Source organism: Phodopus roborovskii, unplaced genomic scaffold (genome assembly GCF_943737965.1).
Source record: "Phodopus roborovskii unplaced genomic scaffold, PHOROB, whole genome shotgun sequence".
Taxonomy (NCBI): domain Eukaryota; kingdom Metazoa; phylum Chordata; class Mammalia; order Rodentia; family Cricetidae; genus Phodopus; species Phodopus roborovskii.
In genome coordinates, this window is record NW_026126418.1 from 53,926,912 (window position 1) to 53,952,862 (window position 25,951).

Below are 25,951 nucleotides of genomic sequence, written 5' to 3' on the forward strand. Positions count from 1 at the left end.
TAAATTAGTATCCTGTTTATATGAATATAATATTGCCATGTGCTACAAGCTCCTTGAAAATACTGTTTTATTCCTCACTTTTCAATTGCTAAACAACATAATACTTTGTATATAAAACAGAATGTAAATAATTTATATGAAATCATTTTTCTGTTTATTCACTTGTTATGTTCAATACATCCTGTCTTTCCTTTCTCAATTCTGTTTAGTTTCTAAATTAAGAAAGATTATTTTAGCTGGAGGGTGATGTGGCATGCCTTTAATACAAGCCTTTGGAAGGCAGAGGCAATAGAATCACTGAGTTTTAAGGCAGCCTGGTCTATAGAGGAGGAAGAAGGGAGAGGAGGAAAAAGGAAGAGGAGGAAGATCTTTATGTAGCAATTAATAATGCTTGTCACTTCATTTAAAAATTAGTTTTCTGTCTTAATCCAGTACTTAGGTTACACATTTAAATTTTCTTTGAAGTATCTAAAAATAATAAATTTAAGTTAGGCATGATAGGGTACATATGTAATTCTAGCACTCCAGAGGCTAATATGTGGATAATGTACCATATTATGAGAAAACTATCATTTACATTGTTATAATTTCGGATCAATATATATTCAGATTTGATATAGCAACAGTGAACATACATATATTATCTAGAACACAGTTACATCAAATCCAGAGTTCATCTGGAATATATAGTAGAAATCTGTAAATATTCAAATTGAGAATTCACAAATCATTTTTAACATGCTATATACATTGGTAGAATAAAAAAGTCAATGTATAGTCCAACACAACTATAAACACCTACATATTTTGAATCCACTTTTTGAATATTTGGTATATAGAAATTTCTATTCAGATAATTTTAAACAATTTTGAGAGTTGGCTGGAGAAAGACTCAACCTAATACAGTTTAACTTCCTGTTATGACAGATTTCTAGAAACTCCATTATCTTACATTATACAATATATTTTATTCATTTCAGATAAAAAGGCTCATTAAGGTTCAACAACTCACAAACTGTATATAAAGGGCCATCAGTTTCTTAAAGTTCAGCTGGGAGAAAATGAACCAACATATTCAGGGAAATACAGGCCAACTTCCACACGTTCAAATGATTCTAATTTTCTACTGCAATGTTTATAGCAAGTTGGAAAAAAAAATCTCAATACACTGTGAATACCAGACTCTAAACTTAAGGACTTTAAAATGACTTTGAAGAAATCTAATATAACCCTACTAATGCATCAGCCCGGAAATACTTTAGATATACACATTTGCTTGTAGCCAATAGCAGCTAATGCAGAGACTCATAGCTGGTCAAGAGGTAAAGAACAATTGATGACTGAGTGCTCAGCTTTAAACCAAGCTTGCAAATCACTCCATCCAAGGTTTAGTGAACACTGAGGGAAGGGGATAAAAAAGAATTAAGAGATGAGTAACAGGAAGGAAGGCTGTGAAATACTGTCTTATGCTTACAACACTGTGATCATGGCATTCAGGAAGTCAAAACAGCTGTGGTTGACTATATGGGACATATACAAGAATGAACCAGAAAACAAACATTACAGAGAGGGAGGATCTCATGGGGCCCCAGAGCACCCACAGGGAGTTCATGGCAATCTAGGGCTGCTGGAAGAGAGGATGTCAGTTGTCTTGAGTGGTGCAGCTACTGGTGAGTGGTTCATACTCCAGTGGATAGAATCACTCCCATGCCCACAGTAGGGGCCATGTTTAAGCCCAGTGAGTTCCCAAACAAAGGCACAACAACAATAACAACAAAAAAGGACAGGAAAGTGGGGTAGGGACTTGACGGGTGGAAAAGAGGCTTTGAAAAACCTGGGAGGAGAAAAGAAAGAGGGGAGGAATTCACCAGAATCTCACCAGATTATACTATTTACATGCATAAAATTGTTAAAGAATAAATTTTAAAAATGAAATAAAATGTTTTATCAGAAAGGCTACTACTTAACAGTATTAAATCATACATTTTCATTGGATACCATGCTTAATTGCAGTGTATACATTATAAGCATATTTATAAATTATAAATACTTGTAAACTGTGATAAGATTACCCACTGAATAAAATAAATCAAAATTATATTTTAGAATGTCTAGGTATTAGAATTATTTACAATGTATACATTATAAAAACACTAAATAAGAACACAAACTCAAATCCTGTGTGTGTATGTATACATCTTTTTTTTTTTTTTTTTTTGAGATAGGGCCTCAAAGTCACGGATGACTTTGAACTCCTGATCTTCCTTGCTTTTACCTTCCAAATTTTGAGATTATAAACACAGACCATAACATCTAACACAGTATCTCTTAAACATGAAATGATCTTTCTGATCTCAGACTATCAGACCAAAATCACTATTCAGTGAGCCTTCATTTAAAAAAAAAAAAAAAAAGTCATTTTTCATAAAGGCTTTCAATAGAACTCTCAAGGAGCAGTGCTTACATTCCATCCAAGTTAATGAATAATTTTTTTAAACATAAGTAGACAACATTGTACAATGATTATTGGGAGACAGCTAGTAAGCAGTAAGCTTACAGGGAACACTGTGTTCAGCCCACACATCCACCATGCCAGACATTCACATGCCAAATTCAAGTCATTTAGTACGGTTATGTTTCTCATGCTGAAAACTAAAAATAAAATTTATTTTCCAAGTAGAGTTAGAAAACTAACTCTTCAATAATTATTATGAGTTAATTTATCACATAATGGACATGAAGGAGAAGAGTAGCGACAGATTTGTGGCAGACCTTTTGATGCTTACCTGATATGCCATTCTTGCTGGTGTTCAATAAAGCTACAGATGCTGCAGAAACTCTTTTACTGCTCACAGTCTGTCCTGGTTTTCTTGAGGTACATTCTTCATTATCAATGTCCTGTACATTTAGTAGCCTTGGCTGGAAACACTGTAGTCGACATGATCTGATATTGCTTAATATTTCAGAAAGGGACAGTCTATTTTCACAAGGTTTACTGGAAGCATTGGTCCGAGAGAAATTAGAAGAAAAGTCTATAGTTTGGGAAGAGCTTGAAGAACAATTCAGCATCTCAGGGTCTATCTGTTTCAGAACTGGGTCATGTTCTGTAGATATTCGGTCCATTATGACCCTGTAAAGCAATAAGACATACATGTGTTTGTGTATATCACATATAAAATGCATAGCTGTTTCTCTATCACTTCGCTTTCAGCTTAAAAATGAAAACAAGGTCAAGGTAGCTTACCTTCCACCTCTGCCAATACGCCTTCGTGCAAATCCTATACATCTTCTTGGAACTGTAAGTGTTGTAAGACAATGCTTATACCTCAACTTATCCAGGTCGGCCAACTCTGAACTTTCACACGTATGGTTAGCTTGGTCAAAACGAGGCTGCAAGGAGAGAGAGAGAGAAAGAGAAAGAGAGAGTGAGAGAGGGAGAGAAATAACTCAAACAGTAATTATGAAAGGAAGAAAAATTAAATCATGATTAAAATAAAATGACTAAAGGTAGTATTAGGAGATAAATTAAAATGTAGATGAAAAACCGTAAAATTGGGGTTCAAATGTTTTAATCCAGTTAAAATTTATAAAATTAAATCAAAATTTCCTATCCAAATTACCTACACTACATTACCTACACTACACTATATTTAAAAAACCTAAGAAGAATGTCTTAATATTTATACACAGGAAATGAATGAATGAAATTATTAATTAATAATTTTTCTATCCGATAAACTGAAATGGATTTTTTTCCAAGGGGTATGCTAGAGACAACTAAAAGTTGTGAGCTTTCCCTTTACTTTTAAGGCATGTAGAGCCGATTTCTTGGCCTTTTCATTATATGTATCATCCCATCCTGCTTTTCTGTCTCGCCACTTTGTCTTCCTTCTACAGTTATCTTACTATCTTTTATCAGCCTAACTTGAAAACAAATCCTCATCCTTCCTACATTAAGTCTACTCCTATAAAAGCTGTCTATCTGTCCATACCCTAATATAATCACATGGTTTCTATAACCATGTTAAAAGGGTAAAACCATCTTGATAGAAAACTTTAGCATTGGAAAGTCAAGTCATTTTCTTAACACTGCATTCAAAGTGGGACATTAATGACACAAAGGGATTTCTTTTTTCTTTGTTTTGGTTCTTCAAACAGGGTTTCTCTGTGTAGCCCTGGAGTCTTGGAACTAGTTCTGAAGACCAGGCTGGCCTTGAACTCACAGGGATTCACCTGCCTCTACCTCCCAAGTGCACACGCCTCTACCACCCGGCCACAGAAGGATTTACTTCTAAATGTTTCTGAAACGTATATAGATAAAATTATCAGACAATAGTGGCATGAAAAAAGTTTACAAATTATACTTACTGGGTATATATTCCATATACAACACATACACACATTTCAGTGCAAACCCAGAAGCCACCACCAAAAGTTCAGAAGCCAACTTAGACATGTACAATTAATTATCACAATTGCTAAAGCTCTAATTAAAGCTCCAAATGAAATAATTTTTAAAATATGAGCTGTCTATTTCCAAGTAAAGGATTATGATATCCTCTGAAAGAATTTGGCAGCTTTTAACTACTTTTATTGGCATTCACACACTACAGGAGGAATTAAATAAAAAAAAAAAAAATACTGATGCACTTCCCACTTTTAGACTCAGCCTAAGTTACCTTGACATGAATGATCTGTTAATTCCAGCTCACATAAATATCACAAAAAACAAAGTTCTTACAGCATAATACTGGCATCCTGCCCGCCTTCTGAAAGCACAGGGACCATCAGGATCATTTTCTTCTTCAGGTTCTGATGCTGGAGATGGTACCTGATAAAATAGGCACACCATTTAGCAGTCATCAAGTTAACAGATCAATGTACATAATGATAGAAAATAAAATCAGTTCATAAACACATATGCCTACATCCAGTGGGTATCTAATTTGCCCCAAACATTTAACAACTGATAAATATTTTCTGTGGCTATAAATTTGTATTTTTAAGAGTCATTCTTGCATCTAAGAACACATGGTATTGTTTTCTTATTTCTGAAATAAAGGTTAGACTTAAGAATTAGTACAGTTTTTATATATGCCGCTTATATAAAGTAATAAACTGTGCAGTGATAAATACTTGTTGACAGTTATGCTTCACCTATAGGTAGTTGTATTTTTATTTGAAAACGTCTGTCTATAATAAAACCAAATGCTAGGAAGAGAGCCACAGCAGCTTCGAGCAAACCCAGGTCCTCTTTAAGAGCAGAAAGTGATCTCAATCACTGAACCATCTCTCTAGCTCCTGAAATCCCTGCTTAAATCTAGCAGGTCAGAAACAAAATCAGAAGACAGAAATTTGCTGAAGTATATAAACAGATTGGTTGTTAAGAGATAGTTTAAGACCAAAACAGTAGAGTAAAAATATAAAGACTTGAGTTGCTATATTAAGAAGAATTTTGCCAGGACCAGATGCTACCAGCCTAATATCCTTATATAATCTGACCACTAGAGCACAGTTTATGTCATAAAAACAGGATAAGTGATATGTAAAATAGAAATGCTCACCCTAACGGTTAAACACCATAAAAACCTTAGTGCTTAAGTTTTAGTTGTCTTACAAGTCTACTTTGCAGTGCATCCTTTTCTCACATATGTCTGCTTAACAATATTTACTTGGTACAGTTTTGAACCTCACAAATCCCTTATTCCTTTTTAGAGAGGAATATTTTTCCCTCCACATTAATTCCAAATTATGGTGATTACCATAGAGCTGGGTCACCTTGGGAAGTGGGCAATTGTTTGAGGTTCCAACATCCCTTCAATAGCACAGTGAGCCTAGGTTAATTTTCTTTTCTGAGGTTCCAACTCCCAAACTCAAAACTATACAGAAATCTTAACTTTTACATTTTGGTTCCTCTGCAAGCATTTACCTCTCCTAAAACAGAGAAGGAAGTGATACAAAGTATCTGACAATTCTTGGCATGAAGTACTTCACTCCTTTCCAAATCTCTCTCCCTAGGGATGGACAGAAAGGTAGCAACGTAGAGGATGACAGAAGAACCATAACTCTAATCAGAGCAGACAAAGGGCTTCTTCCCACCCACAATTTGTTAGTCAGTCTGGTTACAATGCTCTCTTAAGGTTATTTATTCCCTTCCTCCTTGTCTACTGGAAGAATTTAGGAGAGCTATAGTGTAAATATCCACATTATTTAGTGACACCAAGGTATAGGCAAGTAGTCTTCAGTAATGTGAAAATACCATAAAAACGAATAAAAGTTGACTAAGACTTAGTAAAAGGTTCTAGAAAACTCTTAAAAAGTTGTACAATGTGATTTTAATGTGGGGATGGAGGTTAGGGATTATGTGAATAAATATAAAAATTTGAGCTGAAAAAAGATTCCTTAATACACAAGGAATGTATGACAAATTATGCTGAGTGGGTGCTTATCCTTAAATAAGCCTTAGGAAAACAGCCCCCTATGGTTATAGTATCTCATACATCCTTTTTATGGAACACGGAGCATATGAGAGACTTTTGAGGTTCTCGCTAAAACTGACAGGAAGCTACTCTGCAAATTTTATGTTCATTTATTTAACTGTGTCATTTTCTGACTAAAGTTTTTAATAATTTCCCATGCGCCAACTATTCATACATCATCCCTTCCGTCTTTTCCTCTCTCTTCTATTTGACTCCAGCAATGCAAAACTGCTACAATTCCCTCTCACAATGCTGAATCTCTGCTTGCAGTATCTCTATTTCCTCTACCTGGAAGAATCTGATAGGTCCACTATTATGTTGTATTTCTCATTTCTTCAAAATAGTCATCCCAAACTAACTGAATAATTCTTCTGACAAATGTAATGACTGCTTTCATTAAGTGGTTCTCAAGAATATATAAAGTATATTTTGTACACTTATTAATAAATATGAATAGCAGTATATTATTTGAGGGACAAAAACCAAGTCAGTGACAGGGCAAAAAAAATATAGCCACAGGAGGTACATTTTGATGAACTGGATTTTAAGTGGCTGCAAAAATAAAAGGCTTTACAAGCAGTCTTGCTTTTACAATTGCATTTTATATGTTAGTTTTTAAAAGAAAATTGCTTTTAAGTAAATAAAAATATTAAAATATGACACATCTAATAGTAGATTCAAGCTGTAACAAAATTTTTCTTTTGAATGCTTTAGATCAAACAGAAAAAAGAAAAATAGGTTATTGTCAGACCAAGTTACTCTGAAAAATAACCTGATCCTTTAATATATAAAATATAAACCTTGTTTTAAAAGTACCATTGATGAAAATGAAATTAAAAAATTTAATCCTAAATACTTTGTTATAAAACTGTTGAATAGTTGACAGGGAATTTTTCACAAGTTAAAACTTCCACTAGTTCTTATAAATCTTCTTTAAAATAAAGTAGTTTTTACCTGACAAATAAATAAATTTACATTTAATATAAAAAACTATTATGTTGGTAGAATATGACAGAAAGTGAATTGCTACTAAGTATTTGTACTCATGTTTAAATGTTTTCAACTATTGACATCTTGGACTCAGTAATGCAATTTCTAAAAGGCTACTTTACAAACAGGAAGACGACAAAGATGCTTGTTTTTATAAAACAGGAAAGCTGAAACAATCTAAATGTCCCTCAGAACACAACTCTACAGTTGACAGAAAATAACAGTAAATACTGTGAGTGGCAACATATGTATGTATACTTAAGAAATATGTAGAAAATGTTTTAAAATACTACATGAGCGAAGCAGAAGCAAGACTAAGATGCCAATTACGTTGCAAAATACAGCAAATAAAAGAGGACATGTGTTTAGAACAGTTTCAAACAAGCACCTGTGGAAATTCATCTTCATCTGAGCTCTGAAAGTCATATTGCTTAATGTCACTCTTATTGATCACAGGCAATGTCTCAGGAGTGGGCTGCGGAGGAGCTATCACAGCCTCTGCCTTAGGCTTCTTTGGGTACTTCTTCTTTTGACGAACCACGTCAGAAGCCTCTTCTTTCAAAGACAAATGATGAGGGTGCTGTTTACGTGTCGGATTTTCCCCCAAAAGGAAGAAATGAAAATCATTTTAGAAATCATGAAAAACTATGCTGCTCTTTGAAAAACATACACTTTTCTTTAGGAGTTAATTTTGATTATTGTTTTAAGTATGAAAACTTTATTATGGTCATAAACTGAAACATGATTTAGATTTACTTTCTGTAATTTATAATGAAAAATAATTATGGTGTTTAAGTTTGGGTTTTATAAATAGTTAACTGTAATTTTAAGACTGTTGTATTATCATACCATTCAGTGTTTAAAAATATTTCAATTTAATTCTTAGTTAAAGCCATTGTGTTGGTGAACAAAATTCATTACTGTATTTTAAAAAAATAACTGAATTAGATCAAACTTAATTATTTAGTTCTACACTTAATTCTAATTAAAAAATCTACAGGTGGTAATCTTTAGAGAAAAATAAGCTTTTGAGCTAGAGAAACACTTTCATTTTTTACAAGATATAATTATTTCCTTGACTGAAGAATAATCGAATGGCCTTCAAGTACCCCAGGGTTCTGTGGAGTCCATCTGGCAAGGGACTGACTGAGGGGTTGGGCCTTCCTACTTTCCACAAAGCAAGAGACATGGTTCTGCTTTATATACTGGTATTGCTTTTGATAAAAGGGTAACTGCCACTTTAAAAAATGCTGGAAATGACTGTTATATATTGAATTATATAGCCAAGATATTAAAATTACCTTAGAATGAGAAACAGTGCACATAACAGAAATGCTGTTTGAGGGTCGCATCATAGTGAAATATAAGCTGCTTCACAGAGGTGGATAATTAGGTATAGACTATTAGATCAAAAGGAAAACTCCAAATTCTCAGCAATTTAGCATGTTTTAAGGTGGGATAAAAGAAAATTAAATATAGTAACTATGTGTGCAGGGTAAGACAACAATGTGTTACACTGTGTCTCTAAAAAATAATAGGTTATAGTTATTTACTTAGACAAGAAGTAAAGATTCAATGTGATTCTGTCAATAATTATGGGTTAAAATTTTATACTATAATGCCTAGTAATCATAATCTTAGGAAAAGCTCTGACTGATATGAAGTAGATTAAAAAGTAGTTTTCAAATTGACATTTATTGTGCTGATAACTTTTTTTGGTTATTTTCATGAATGTGATTCAAAGGGAATCGGGTGGGTGGGCTAGATGCCTGTGATTAATAAGAACCTGTTGGTTGAAGACATGAGTTGAATGAGGAGGAGTCATACTGCTCCACATTCTTCCTTGGTGTTTAAAATGATCCCATGAAAAACAATGACATTTTTTTAAAGATGAATTTTCCACAAACACCCCAAGTCAATTATAAAATCTTACTGCTGAGTAAGCCTCTACTTACTGTTTAGATGCTTCAGGTCAATGCTTATTTAAACCTAAACTTCTTAAAATTAAAGGCTCTATGAATTTTCCCATACTCAAATAATACTTGAATACAGCAAATGACCACTAAATAAAAACAATTCTTTAACCTATAAATAATAGGTTCACCAAGGTCAGCTCTTTTACTTTGACTAAACCATGATCCAGAAAGTTGAGTACTTTCTAAAATAAATCAAGGTATGTAACTTGCAAACGCTGGTTCTGGCAACAACCCCGTTCCCTAGAGAAGCAGACACAACATCAAAACAATGTACTTTGGTAGACATGAACTCAAACTGTAATGTGACATTCACTAATGTGACACTATGATCTAGAAGTTACAGAGGTAGTTTTTGAGGGGACTAATGGGTCACCTGTGTATACAAACACCTATCAAAGTGGTGGCATAATTAAAAAAATGCTATATTTACTTTCTTCCTTTACCACCATATTATGGGATCAATATTACCACCCATGATTCTCTCCAAAGAATTATTTACCTTAGTTTTACATTCTTGAACTTTGTGATGGTTTCCATTATGAAGAGTTGCTGGTGTGGCATATAACTCCTTTTCTGATCTATTAACTTTCACTTCATTAAGGATTTCACCCCCATAGTCTCCCAGATGATATCTTGAAAAGAAAATGAAGTGTAAGAAAGTAAAGCAGAGTTTAAAGATTAAACAAAAACAAAACAAAACAAACAAAAAACTCAAAACTATGACATCTATGACATTTTTAACTAAAGGAATGAGCAAAATATAACTATCAATTTTGGGGGTTGGGAAGGGATGAGACAGCCTCAAGTGTCCAGGCAGCCTCAAACTTGCTTCAATTCCTAATCCCCCTGTATCCCTGTGTTAACCTCAACTGCTGAAATTATAGGCATGTATCATCAAGCTTTAGGATAGCAGATTATTGTTAAAAGAAAAGTTACAGAATTCAAGAAGTTCATATTTGAGATTCCATTAAAAACACAACAAACAAAAACTTTAAAAATGCCTAATTTCTCACATACTGTATTTTATCAAGCACTGGGGATATTGCATATAATGTTTACTTCATCAATCACACATAATTCCCTAAAACCTAATGAAACTTCAGGCTATTTAATTATGCAGGAAAATGCTTGTAGATCATAATTCTAAGGAATAGAATTTTGCCTTTCAACCATTCATTTCCTATAAATAGTGTTTAACAAAAACTAATATATAGAGATATGAGCAAGATAATTCCTAAATTTTGTTAAGAAAAGTACAATGATTCTGCTAATACCTAAAAAGATCAATTCTCTACACCTAAATCCCCCCCAAATGAATTCTAAAATATAACAATCTAATTTTAAAAACAACTAGTAACTACAAATTAAAAGGTAGGCCATAGCCCTAGTATGAACAGTCACAGTGTTACCTTTTCTCCACGACTTCAAGCGTTAAGTGCAGTAATTCCCGTTTGGTCTTCTCTCTTCTTTTAATCATTTCCAATATTGTTATGGCTCTGCTAAACTCCCGTCTCAGCTTCAACATCTTTTCATAAGAGGCTTCATCATTCTTACGGTTCTTTTGAAATAATAACAATTTTAGAGAATAATGAAATTATACATGTTTCCAGTTTCATTTAACAACCTCTTAGTAAATCACAATTACCCTATAAGTTTTAAATTATTAAAATAAATGAAAATACCCAAATACCAATTCCACAAGAATTTATCTGTTTAACTTTGAAAATTTAAGTACAAACAAATGTTCAGGGGGGGAATTTTTTTTTTGATGACTAATAGTACAGAAAGAATAACTCAAAAAAATCCATCTGACACCAAAACCTAATAAATAAAAATTATAAAGTCCTCCTTTTGCAGTAACGTGCAACCCAATGATAAAAAACAGTTCTACCAAGATCAAGGTATGTAAAAAAAATAGCCCACATGAGTGTCTAACCATGTCCATCCAAATTTGTAGGTGGGAGCCAATAACAAAACTTCACTTCTAGTAACTAAGAAAACTAAAAATAGTATATTGAACATTTCAAGAAATGGAATTCTCATGCTTTAATGTACACCTCATTGAAGGGGGGAAGAAAGATATCTAGAAAAACTTTAGACTTCAGAATATCACTAACTTCTTACTTGTAAACATAAAACGTAACTTCAACTAAAAGATGGCTTTATTGTAATAAACAGCATTCATTAGAATATAAAATCACAAATGACATGTGCTTTAAGTCAAATGTCCTCACAGTGTTTAATTTATACAGAGCCACATTTAAACATAGACCTCTAATACTGCTCAACTATCAGACTGACCTACACTTAAGCAATCTTTTCATTCTTTATTAAACAACTGAATGTAGTATCAGGAAGAATCTGAAGAATGTCAAAGATTTCATAATAGAATATGGATGAAAATATACAAGCCCTGAGTTTTATTTTTCCTTTTTGCACTTGGGAAATGATCACTTACCAAAAATAGTGTAAATAATAATCCTTTATGGAATTCCATATTGAGTATTTTTAAATGCTAAGATACTATCTTATTTCACCAGAAGAAAATTCACCTTTATCCCCCTATACTGCATTAGCACTCTGTGACAAAAGATAGCAGGTAGAGCACAGTTAAAAGCAATTTTGGAGGGTAAACAGGAAACAATAACTTGTAACTAAAAACAAAAATAAACATGATCAACAACAAACATTAAAATGCCTTCTACTCTGCTAATACTATATGTGCGCCCCAGATATGTTCACATATAAGAGACAAAAAAGAGTCAAAAGATGAATATCCATGAGGCCACATCCACCTAAATTACTCTTGCAAACCTTTTCTTTGTGTCCATTCTACTCTTCAAAACATTTCAGACATACAAACCTACAAAAAACAGCAAAAATGCTTTTCATGGATATCTAATTGGATATCCCAAAGGTCGGAAGTTTACTAGCTTTTTATCTCTAGTTAGGTATATAAATATACATAATATTTTCAGTATTTTCCAAACTTGAGATAAACAAATGTCTTTAAATATTCTAATCTGCTTTTACAAAGACAATGATGCTTTCATATAATCACAGCACAATGATCAAAATCTGGAAACTAAGATCAACAAAATATTAGGGAGACAGTATTTTTATTTTCAAAATTATTATTTTGCTAGTCCAACTCATGAATAAATACTGTTTCTACTTGTTATACTTCTAATACTCCATTATTTGGAAAAGTTTTGTTTTACTGAGTTCGTCATTCCATTTTTTAAACGGGGAATATTTATTTCTATAGTGTATTCCTCAATATGAGTTTCACTGATGTTTCACATGATTATAATCAGGTTGTTTGTTTTGACACAACTACCACAGAAATGATACTGACTCTCACACACTTATCAAGAGTTAGGTAACACAATTTGTTCTGTTACTGCTGATTACTTAATTAAGATAGTGTCTGTTGGGTTTACCTACTAAAATATTATTTTCCCTTTTAAATTAACTTAGTATGCTGTATAATTACATAAGCATGGTTTGTCATTAAAATTTCCCTCATTACTTTAATGGTTCTTTCACCTTAGATAATTATTAGCATTGTGGCTGCCAAATGGTGAAGTTTAAACTGTTTTTGTTGATTTTTTTAAAGTTTTGACATCTAAAGAAAAAGATGTAAAGAACAGATAAAGAAAAAGTAGATATAAGTAGTAGAAACTTTTTCATCCATAAAAATAAAATTATATTTTAAGGAAATTGGATAAAATTGGAGATCACTATGCTATATAAGATAAGTCAAGAATCAAAAGACAAATACATTTTTCCTCATTTGTAGAATCTAGATTTAAATTTATTTGTGCACAGATGTGTATATGTGTGGTCATGAAAACAGAAAGAGGATGAATAGATCTTGGAGGGAGGTTATTAATACATGTGACATGGGGGCATAAGAGAAGACTGTGGCCACCTGAAAGAAAATGCCTCCCCAGCAAAGGGAGTGGCACTATTGGTGTAGCCTTGTTGGAAGAAGTGTGCCACTGTGGGGGTAGACTTTGAGGTCTCTTCTCTTTTTCTTAAGCTTTCCTCAGTGTGACTGTTAGTTGACTTCTTGTTGCCTGTAAGATGTAGGACTATCAATTCCTCCGGCACCATGGCTGCCTGCAGATAATAAATTGAACCTCTGAAACTGTAGGCAAACCTCTTCAATCAATGCTTTTCTTATAAGAGTTGCCATTGTCATGGTGTCTCTTACAGCAATAGTAGCCATAACTAAGACAAAGACTATCTGCAGGTGTTAAGACAGCAGTTGGAGAACAGTGTTTGGAATGGGGAAGGACAGCATAAAGGTTTATATGAAACCCATCACTTTGAGTATTGACTTAAAAACATTTATGTGTTCTCAGTCTCAACCTCACATTTATCTAAGTATGGGCTCATAATGATTCATTACTCTCATTATTTTGATGCTGAAACTTTCCCAGCTCCATTCAGCTTGGCTTGTGTACCCTATTATGCTCTAATGTTCTTATCTTCTTGCATAGCAGAATCCTTCTCCCAGGCTTATCTTTGTATTACATCAACATTAAAAACAACAAGTTCACACTGATACTGTTTCTATAATGGCCTTACTGTGGTGATATTTTGCTTGTACAAATAAACCCTATCTGAAGGTAAGAGGATGGAGCATGCCACTAACTAATCATAGAGGTCTGGAGATCTGTACAGTCAGACAGAAAGTGAGATGGCTGGACAGAGAGAGGATATAAGTGGGAAGAAACAGAAACCCGCTCTCTTGTCCACTGAGAAGCTAATGAGGCAAATGTGGCTTTGGTTTGCTCCTTCTTCTCTCTGATCTCTCAGCATTTTCCACTGTATCTGACTCTGGGTTTTTATTATTTAGACCAATTAAGAACTCCTTTTACACCTTACTCTCTAGTTTCTAATAATCTTCACACCTTATAACTGTCTCTGCTCTGGGGCAACTCATGTTTCTTTTTAAAACCTTTTTCATTTAATGTTTAATTTTATCTTAATGGTATGTGTATGTAGCTATCTGTACATGAGTGCAGGTGCCCAGAGAAGCCACAGGTGTTCAGCTCCAGCCACTGGAGCTGAAATTACAGAAGTTGTAAGCTGTAAACCAAACTTAGATCTTCACTAAGAGCAACTAGTGTTCTTAACTGTTCCATCCTCCCAGCTCCTCAGGATTAACTCTTTTCTTATTGTACTTATTGTGCCTACCATCAAATCCCTAGGGAAGTGATTTTCAAACTACTGTCATTTGGAGTCAATTGCAGATCTTTTTGTCATAAAAAATGATTCACAGGTGATTGATGTGCACAGGCAGAACTGAGAACCTGGGAGCATCCCTTCCACACAATTACTTTTTCTGAGTCAGAGGTAGACAGATGGCACAGGCAATAATAAGACTACATCTATGTAGTTAGCATATTAAATACACATGCTGATTAGGACTTTCTAACCAATACATTCAGATAAGATTATCTGGTGTAAAAATGTCCTAAATGTCCAACTTAATTTTAGTTCAGTGAGTTATAGTTAAATTCTAGACTGCCATGCAAATATTGCCATGTCAACAATAGTCTTGGCCTCTGCACAAGCTATAAGTGTTTTTAAGTTTAATACCAGCAGTATTATCCTGCATGGCCCATCCTGCCCTCCTCCTTTATTCCAAGTGTACAACAAGATCTGTGGAGCACTTTCCCATCTTTCTAATTTTGAAACACAGTAAACCTTTGTTAATAGCACACAGTGCATGACAAGGATGATCCATTTGGTCTACAATTGAAGAGAAGAATGAAAAACAAAGAGTTCTGAAAAGGAAAAAGCAGTACCCTGGAGAGGAAAATGAAGACAGTAAGCTAGACAAAAGGCAAGAAGCAATGTTAGGAAAAATTGGTATTGGTGATTGTGGGGTGGTGACTGCCATGCCTATTTTAAGAAACAGTTACCCGTAATTCTCACAATACACTGCTAAAAAATAAAGTTTACTTTTATATCCAGAATATCACTTATATGTAAATAAATCATCAATTTCAAGGATTTCAACCTACTCACTAAAAGTAGCACAACACTAGTTTCCCACCTGAAAAAAATTACTAACAGTCATATTTATAATATAAGCCAGCTGATGACACCACTTCTAAACAGCAACTGGTGGGCTGGCAAGTCTCTTTCTTCACAGCCAGCCCACAGTTACTGTGTTCACAAACTTAGCTCACCTTAATCTTTTTTAACTAAGATGTTATAACCTTAAAATCCTTGGCTCTTCTTAGCAGAGGCTGGGGTGTTAAACTGAGAAACAGGTCTGTGCTACTGACAGCCATTTATTCTTGGGAAATCTATTCTTTTACGCTTAGGAAAATCACATTCACACTAAAGACATACAAACATTCTAGTAATTAGCCAGTAGGAGAGTTTTTCCTAAAACATACAAATCCCTGCATCTGCTGTACTTCACAGCTGTTAATCTAACAGCTGACAAAGATAAGCTTTCAATGTTAGCAGAAACAAGAATCCATAGGAAATTCTACGTTCCAGAGTCTTCAGTTTTTATATTCAGTGTTTCTGTTTCCTTGTGACACCATGCATAGTATTCACTGTTCCTTATGATAAATGCAAGCCAGAGAACAATACCCTGAAACAATACTTCCATTTTATTTTATGTCATATCATCCCAGAGTACAAAATTTTATTTTTCTTAAATTCTGGCTCACACTTTTGGAATTCAGATGTAAGCATATCTGTCAATTTGAAATCTGACACAACTGACAATTAAGAAAGCGAGAAAAAGATGCCACTATTACTTTTGGTGATTTCCAGAACAGGTTTGAAAAAGAACTCTTCCTTACTTCCTACAAGCCCATAAACTTAGAGACAACAAGACCATTTTCACTTGCAAGAACAAGAATACCATTTCAAAAAGCCTCAATAACTGACAAGGAAAAGTTGTGTTCAGATTCTTAGCTTCTCAAATAGAAGTGATTCATGAGTGTAAAAGCACACAGAACTCTACCTATAGTTACAACTACAAGTCTAAACTAGTTATCGACAGATTGCTAAGGCAGGCATAACAAATACTGTAAACACATGGTCAAAAGATCAACTGAAAAGTTGGCTTTCAGGCCATCAATGTCACTTTGTTCAAATGATAAATGATAGTAAATACTATCAAGCTATATTCAATTAAATACAATGTGGACATTACCTTACGAGTCTGCATTTTCTCTGTTCTCCTCCGAAATGCAACATAAGGATCATTGTTGGTAGAGCCATCTCTTTTCTCTTGCTTAATCTGGGGGATGAGGGATGGCCCCCTGCAGTTTTTCCGTTTTCTTACCCAGTAGTCATATACAGCTTTAATAAGGTAATCGTCTTCATTTAGCAACAGTTTTGCTTCTTGAAGTGTTACAAGCTAAACAGAAAGCACAAAATGTCACCAAGGGCAATGATGAGAAAGAAATCAGGTTAAACTACAGCAACTGGAGAAAATGTGATCCGTTTAAATAATTACAATTAGATAGTGATGTGGCTGGTAAAGACCTAGTTCTATTCAACCTAACAAAAGACTCAGAAGTTGGGATGTTATTTTAAAAAATTAGTATTTTCTTCAGGGAGGTAGTACTATTTAAAATATTTGATAAGAGGTTGGGGAGATGGGGTTCAGTATATAACTAAAAAGGTGGAGTGTCACTGCACAAAGACACACACAGACGCACACAAATACATATACACATATGCAAATATTTAATGAAGTAGGATGAGTGATACTTGGAAAGATTTCCATTGATGTGTCTTGTGGTAGAAGATACTTCTACAAGCCTTCAAACTTTGTGTATTAGAAGATTCTACCCCACTTCAAGTTGGCTAGTTTCAAGTGTATTAGCATCTATCTGTTTAGTTTTCAGCAGAAAGTAGAAGATATGGGTTTCTTTTTATCTATTTTTAAAATATACTGTAACTCACTATAACTATTTTGAAGCTAACAATTAAACAGGACAGGTTTCAACTTTATGAAATGTTGAATCCCTTGTATGAAATACATATAAAAGTAACCACACTAGTTGAGTTGACTAAATGCTAGAAAATTCTTGTTCTCAACACCCCCTGGTTCAATATATTGTCAAATAATGCTGACTTACATTTAAATGTATACAAATTTGTTTAATCATACACACTATCTTGCTGCTTGAGAAGATCAGACCATTCACTCAGTTTTTAGCAGGATGTAATGGGGGTGTCTGTTACTTAAAAGGAACTCTAAATTAGAAAGCTCTCATAACATTTTAAGGCTGGGAAGCCTTGCTGAAGTGATGACACTCAAGCCACTTTAGAGAAGAGTCATTTGTCACAAGTAGAGACAGAACCTAAGATATGTTCCCTAGAAATCAAATAAGCAGAAAAATTTCTATATGTTATATAAAGTAATCCAAAAAAGACACAACTCAATACATAATTTTCTTAAGTGAGTTCCTATGCTGCTGTAACTTTACAGAATAAATGTACTGAACCCTGGACTTCCCAAATCTATGTAGTCACTTTTTTAATTGATTAACTGATGTCTTACAATTTGGCTGCCCTACCAGACAGACACTGACACAGACACACATGCATAGACACACACAGACATAGACAAACACACACCCTCCCTTCCTATTGCTACAACTGGAAGTGGAAACAAATTATGATCAAGTTGCTAGGAAAGGCAAAACAAATAATGTAAACACACAGTCAAAAGATCAAATGGAGAACAGGCTTTCAGCAGGTTATCAATGTCAATGTGTTCAAATGACTAATAATAATAAACACTATCAAGTTCTGTTCAATCAAACCACTAAAACCTTGCTGCATTACTTCAGCAAGGCTTCCCAGCCTTAAAAGACATGATCTTTTTCTAATTTACAGTTCATTGACACATCCATTACATCCTGTTAAAAAGCTAATTGACTGGTCTGGTCTTCTCAAGGAAAGACAAACACAAAGCTTAAAGCGAATGTGGGAACTTTAGGATAGAGTATGGGTGAAATCAGATATAGGCAGAGTACAGAAACTTTTCACCTGGGAGAGCTTACATTTCTTTTCTGTGAGGGTGACTCTGCTACAGACCATCTTTGTCTTACCTTTCTTCTTTCAAATCCGTTGGTTTCCAAAAAGATCTACATTAACGTGTTAAATGGTGCTTTTTCACCTTATGGTCTCCAAGAATGAGTAACAACAGTTGGTTTACATGAATGTAGTGAAGGAGTGACATAATTTTATGTAGATAACACAACAAACATTTTTACTCATCAAACAACTCCAAATTTATAGTGCCACACAATTATAGAAAGCCAATGGGAAGAAAAAAATATCAGCATTCAATTAAGCGAAGTATACACTGTAATACACTGAGTATTCTCCATGTATTAAACTGAAGAAAAGGCATTATTTTTATCAAGGGCCCAGAAAATAGAAAGATTTTCAAACTATAGAAATGAAGATTTGACAGAACCACAAAGTCTCAGAGACAGAATCCTTGAAAAAGCATTGTCATATCAGCCATGTACTATTTTTCAAAGAACATGTGTCCAAATAAAAAATAAGACTTCCATTTAAATTGTAAGCCTATTAATGGCACAACTAAATAGCATAGTATGGTCCTGTCCATAGGGAACCAAAACTAATCCATTAAAATTCATACGATTACAAGGCCTAGTGATAAACACCAGAACCTCAACAATTAGGAGGTAGAGGCATGAGGACTAAGAGCTCTAGGCTAGCCTAATCTACATGAGACCCTGTCTCAAAACAAAAAACCAACTAGCCAAACAAACCAACCAACAAACAAATCACACTATTCCACTTATCTTCATATTTGAGATAACTTCAAAAAAATTTCTGTGAATTCATTCTTTCATTCAAAGCTTTCACTACAGTTTTCATTTAGGAAAAAATTTTTCCAAGCCACATACTGATAAAACTGCCAATGCGCTAAAACCAATCTCTGAAGCAACATGAACAACACTGGTTTTCCAGCAATACAAAGTTAAAACAAACCTGGGTATAACAACACTTTGAGCTGTAATGGAAATCATAAACACTAAATTTGAGTTACTTGGGGGCTGGGACAATAGTTCTACTGTAGACCCTAGTTTGCTTCCTAATGCTGTCATGGTGGATCACAACCATCCTTAACTCTTGTTCCAGGTGATTCAACATATTCTTATGTCTACCGGCACTACATGGTGCACATACAAACATGCAAGCAATACCCTGTGCTCATAAAATTTTAAATTAGTCTTTTTCATCGATTTGATAACACAGTACTAAAATTATCAAAGCACAGAGTGTGACTATTTAAAACTTACCTTTATGACAACTAGAGTGGACCAGACAACAAAATAGCTCTTTATCAACATATTTTTCTTGAAAAATAACTATTTGGGATGCTCTAGGAATCTTCTCAGGAAGATGCTACAGCTCTAGCTTCCCTTCTACTTCTAATCTCATAGATTCTAGCAGGAATCTAGCACTAGAAAAATAGAACTGATGAAAATCCTGGAACTTCAGTATAGATTTTGGCTGAGGGGAAGAAGCAGGATAGAAATCAGTGTAGCTACTTTTTCAGGCTCTGATGATGATAGATGTTAAGCAATTGTGAAATGTTTACTAAAAAACCATCACATTGGGGTTTAGACTATTGCTTATTATAGAAATGTAGACTTGGCCTTTTAGGCAAAGGGCAGAGGGCATTGGGGGATCACAGAGAAGTTGTATATGTGGAGTCAGGTGGAAGACATTCTTTAGCAAAAACCATCTAACTTTTTTTTTTCTCCTTCTTAAAGTTTTTAATAAAGTAGTGACTAGCAGAATAAAAGTTCAGATGAGAGACAATAAGAATGGAAGAGGTAGAAATGACAATACAACACTTAGAACAAAATCACTGATTTCATTTAGGGTATATTAGGCTGTGGATGATTATAAGGAAGTCAATCATTAAGTACAATGCTGGTCAAATGGATAAAAGATGATGCCCTTAATCTAGAAAGAAAGGGAGATCTAAAGAATGGATAGGGAGTCTGAAAATGATGAATTTGAAAATTCTGCTGTTAGCAATGTTTTAGAGCTTAGCAAGTAGAGACAGAACTCGAGGGCCAGCAAGAAGCTGATGGGAACTTGAGATAAAGGACTAAGAGCTGAGGATAGATAAATAAAACCAGAAAGGATAAAGCTGTTTAAGAACAACACTGAAGAGTTTTAAGATAAAGAGGAGAGCATAGTAGTGAAATTTCTTAGTACACACAAGGCCACATGATCAATATCCAACACTACAACGGGAAAAAGGATAATAAGTGAACACATCATTGGATACCATTCTCAGAAATCACTTCATTGCAGTGACCTCCAGACAGGAGCAAAAAACTTTGCCTCTCTCTCTTTTTTTTTCTTTCAAGTTTTTCCTGTATTAACCTAATGGATACTAGTTTACTATAATCTCAATCCTCTGCCCTGAGATATCATGCCAGCCCCCAAAAGAAAAAAATAAGAATTAACAGCAGGGAGCTAGGAGGAGGATAGTTAGCCTCCTGAGGCCTATAAATTCTTAATTCTGCTAACAGGATCTTATCTCAGTCATCTGATGACAACTCTGTCATTATTTCTTTGGTGCTATCATGTATTCTAGAAACTTGTTTGAAGGCCTAGAATCTTATTCCTAAGCAAAGAGAAAACAAGCTGGCAATGAGCACATGCGCATCAAACTGCCAGGTGTGTGCCTTTTTATTTATCCTGTTCCTACTTGAATAATAAGCTGCACAAAGGTAGAGCTTGTTCATCTGTCTCATTCAATGTTATCATCTTTTTTTTCTTTTTAAACCTAGACACCAAGAAAAGTATGCCATTCAACAGGGAACAGAAGACTTTTGATGCTATTATCTCAGCCATATCAAGTGAATTTCTAAGCCATTATAGAAAATAGAATAAATTCCAAAAGACTATCCCAGCCTAGATTTGCTGGGAACATTTGTACATAAAATGACCCCAGAAACTGTCTTATACCTCTGGATATAAACTCAGGGCAACTGAACACAACTGTGAAGTGAGCATCTCTAGAAACATGGTCTCATATTCCCATGCTTCATAAGCACTTTACCAATTGAGTTTTTGCTCCAGCCTCGAAGTATGTTCTTTTGTCAGAACACTGGGTATTATTTCAATCAAAACAAGGATAACACTGGCTAACAGTACAGGCAAGTAATTTTCCAATGCAAAGGCTCTGAAATGATGTGAAGAGCTAGTAACACCTTAGAGCAGTGGTTCTCAACCTTCCTAATGCTTTGACCCTGTAATACAGTTCCTCATGTTATGGTGACCCCAACCATAAAATTATTCTTGTTGCTGCTTCATAACTATAATTTTGCTACTGTTATAAATTGTGATATAAGTATCTGATACACAGGATATCTGATATGCAACCCCTAAAGAGGTCATGACCCATATGTTGAAAACCGCCTCCTTAGAGATTTAAAGAATTTAAGTTGTAAGGGAAATTAATTTTTATAGGTAAACTGGTGAAAAGAATTAAGAATCTATTATATAGTTTATTTGCAATTTTGTTATATCCCTAACTTTCTTATAAATGTATAATTAACAAATTAATATACCACACAGGTCCATCAAAAGTACTGTTTAAAACAGCTTATTTAAAAATCCAGTTATGCAGCAATACATCATTTATTATAGCAAGCTTGCCAAGACCAAAAAAGAAAAAAAAGAAAAAGGAAATAGCATAAAGAATATAAAAATCCCCAATAAATTCAGTATCCAAATAAAACCATTGTTGACATTTTGTCGTGTCTTCTTTTGCTAAATGTAAATGCAAATATGTTTCACCCAAACTTCAGTTTTCTTAGTAAGTTTTATATCCTATTTTCAAAACTTAGCATCATGTAATAAACAATGTCCTATGGTATTAGTCACTTTCAATTATAAACCATCACACAGGCAAATGTCTCTCTTTTAATGTTGTGCAAGGGGGATGATATCTGGTCTTACATATGTTAAGACACTTAAAGCCTCTTGATATGTGCCATTTAATTCTTTCTAGAAAGACAATTATTATTTTAAATTCCTTGTGAGATTTTGAAGCAGCTTACCAAAGAAAATTCTCAATTACTTCGTGAACAATTTTCTTTAACTTAGCATTTTGAGTAATATATGTTATTAACCATAGTGGAAACTTGTATAAATTTGGGTAACTGAATAAGGTTTAAGATAACTATCTCAGAAACCCAATTAAACAAAATTAGTTACTAAGATATAAAGAATGCAGCAACTATGCAAAGGATCAAGGCACTATAACACTATTTTACCCATATGGGAAAAAGTAAGAACATTATTCTCTATGCTCCTATTCAGGAAAATGAAGAAGCTGAGCATTGATAGCACATGCCTTTGCTACCAGCCCTTGGCGGGGGAGAGGGCAGGGTGGGGGTGGGGCAAAGGCAGGAAGATCTCTGTGAGTTCAAGCCTAGCCTGGTCTAGAGAGAGTTCCAGAACAGCCTCCAAACACTGTCTCAAAAAAAAAAAAAAAAAAAAAAAAAAAAAAAAAAAAAAAAAAAAAAACGGGGGGGGGGGGGTTAAGAAAATTTATAAATATGTTGCTCATATAGTAATTTTAGGATTTAAAAAAGAAAAGAAATTCAACAAACAGTAAAATACAGCACATTCAGACAATATAGTTAGATGAGGCGAAGCAAAGGTTTAACTGGTTTAATTATAAAGAGACACTTTTACATGGTACAGTACCTGGTTAGAACTGGCTTTTTCAAGTCTGTCAATCATAATTTCAAATTGCAAGGGCTTAATTTCCATCTTTCTGTTAAGTCTATTTAATAATGTCTCATCTTCTGAATCCATATCATAATCTGGTTGCTCGTTGTCTAGGTTAAAAGCTAGGGGAAAAGAAAGAATAATTCTTGAAACTGAGTTGAAATTATGAACACAAAAATTAGTTTTAGAGACTGTACAAGGGCAGGCATATCACTCTAAACATGATTTAAAGTTTGACAGAATAAAAACATCAACTAAGAAAGTATTTTTAAAGTACCCCACACCTATGACAAAATATAAAACCACAGTTATAACAGAGATGCACATGCCAGTATGGTAACATAAGAACTATGGAAGAACATTTCAAAATCCATAATTAAGCTTAGCATATAGCATATAATGCAAAACACTGAAGATAAAATGTAAAATAAAAATATTTTTAATGGTATTAGAATGGCAGGCTAGTTATAAAAACAAATTAAAGCTAATTCCTACTCTTACTGTAAAGCTAAATAAAGATATATCATAATATTTTTAAAACTCCAGATACACTAAAATGTAAAAGGAAATTGCAGGAGGAAAATATATGGACAGTTTAAATTCAAACGCCATAAAAACTAACTTAAAACTCTTGATTATATAAAATTTTAAATTTCTACATATAAAATTTTATAACAAAAACCTAACAGACAAAGAACTAAGGGGAAAACAACACATAAAAATGTAAGGAAATATAAAACCCTAATACTTTTAAAAACAACTGGCAAAGAATTTTTGGTGGAGAATAAATACCAATGGATTTTTACACATGCAAATTAGGCAGACAAGCATACACACAGATCTAATAGTTGATATTAAGCTATTTGGAAATGTGAGATGAAATTATAAGCTGGTATTTATCAATTAAAATAAATGCTCTCTGACTTGGTAATTCCAGTAACTTTTAAATTTATATAGAAAAAATATGTAAGGGATTGGTTGTGACACCATGGTGAAGTAAAAATGCAAACTAAGCAGTCTGTAGAGGAAAAGAGAAATGACTGTGTGTGTGTGTGTGTGTGTGTGTGTGTGTGTGTGTGTGTGTGTGTGTGTGTGTGTGTGTGTGTGTATGCTCAGAATGTTAACCAGAGCCCAGGGTGGCAATGAGCTGTGAGTACTCATGATGGGGGTGAAGCTGAAAGAGCGCAAGGCAGAGGGCCAAGGTATAGAAAGGACGCGGGTGGGTATATGTACACATGTTTAAATGCAGAGTATTTTGAAGGAAAAAAAGAAGAAATTGCTGATAATTCTCTACTTCTGCTCAAGAGGGGCTATCAGGACAGGAGTTCAAGGACAGAAAAAGGAATACCAATTTTCTGTCTGATATGCACTGTTGGATATTTTAAAATACCAATGACTTTATTGAAGAAGCTAAACTGTACAAATACATATTAAAAATACATGGTGAGAGTTTAGAACAAAGCAGTAAGAAAAAATCAGTCACCAGCATGCTGGTTATTTAAGTCTCCCTGCATATGAAGGTGGACCTATAAATAACTATCTTCCACACCTGTAAAATTCACAGATTCAAGCATGACATTCTTTTTTAGTTTCTGTTTGTTTGAAGACAGGGTTTCTCTATATTGCTTTGGAGCATATCCTGGCACTCACTCTGTATACCAGGCTGGCCTCAAACTCACGGAGATCTGCCTGCCTCTGCCTCCCAAGTACTGGGACTAAATGCGTGTGCCACCACCACCCGGCTTCAAGCATGACATTCTTAAGGGTAATTTCCAATAGTGACAAGAGAAACTGTATGTGCTTATTAACTTTAATAAAAATCAGTCACTATAGATAAGATTTAAATTCTTAATTCATTTTTAAAACATTTTACCACTAAATACAATAATAAAAATAAATGTTAGCCAATACTATAGGCTAGACAATAGCTAATGTGCCTTATGCCTACTGAATTGACTATCTTAGCCTCTCTATATAGTAGATATTTTATGTCCTAATGAGTCTCAGATTCTGAAATTTCACAATGTTAATGTATTCAACTTGTACTGCATCCTATATTCAGGAGTTCTAGCTATTAGTGAACTTACAACATACTATTTTGTACTTATGATTGATTTTAAAATACATTTGAAAATTTTAAAATGTAATTTTAGTCTTTTATAATTATAATCACATGATTATCACTTACTCATAAGAATGCTTTCAAAAAGTCAATCCAATTCACATCAAACTCAATGAGAGACATTACAGAGCCTATAAACTATAGAGATTACTAAACACCATTCTTCCATAAAGAAACGCTTTTTGTAGCTGCACACAATGAACACCTTTAGTATGTAGACTAATAACAATTAACCAGGTAGCTGATATGAATAGAAGCTATTTTAAAGAAACACTTTCCTAACTGCTAAGCAGCATTAACCCAATATGCTACTTTCCATAGTAAACAGAATTTCCCAAAAGTTCAAGGGCAAGGCTATATATAAAATTTGCACAACCATCTTGTACACACCTACCTAATCTTACTCACCTCTTGTTCCTCCACCTCCTATCTGCTCTATCTTCTTATTCTAGTCTGACAAAAGCCAGCTTCCCCACTTGTGAGGCAGGGGAAAGGACAAGAAAAGCTAGGAAATAGTTTAGAAAAATTAATGGTGAGAATTGACAGGAGATCTGACAATATGTTAAAAGGAGGAGTAGAGGGGAGAT

The 25,951-nt window shown here is 34.0% G+C and overlaps 1 protein-coding gene across 2 annotated transcripts in view; it reads right to left on the reverse strand.

Annotated features, from left to right (window-relative positions):
• The window catches only part of Epc2 (enhancer of polycomb homolog 2), a 105,451-nt gene that overhangs the window by 12,366 nt on the left and 67,134 nt on the right, over positions 1-25,951 (reverse strand). Inside the window, exons 3-10 of one of the 2 annotated variants that reach the window (XM_051184723.1) lie at positions 23,219-23,364; positions 16,641-16,847; positions 10,855-11,003; positions 9,945-10,077; positions 7,858-8,049; positions 4,742-4,831; positions 3,245-3,390; positions 2,787-3,130 (exon numbers count right to left, since the gene is read on the reverse strand). In XM_051184723.1, the coding sequence (XP_051040680.1) occupies positions 2,787-3,130; positions 3,245-3,390; positions 4,742-4,831; positions 7,858-8,049; positions 9,945-10,077; positions 10,855-11,003; positions 16,641-16,847; positions 23,219-23,364 (1,407 nt within the window). The remainder of the gene's footprint in view (positions 1-2,786; positions 3,131-3,244; positions 3,391-4,741; positions 4,832-7,857; positions 8,050-9,944; positions 10,078-10,854; positions 11,004-16,640; positions 16,848-23,218; positions 23,365-25,951) is intronic. The other variant, XM_051184724.1, reaches the window with a different exon arrangement.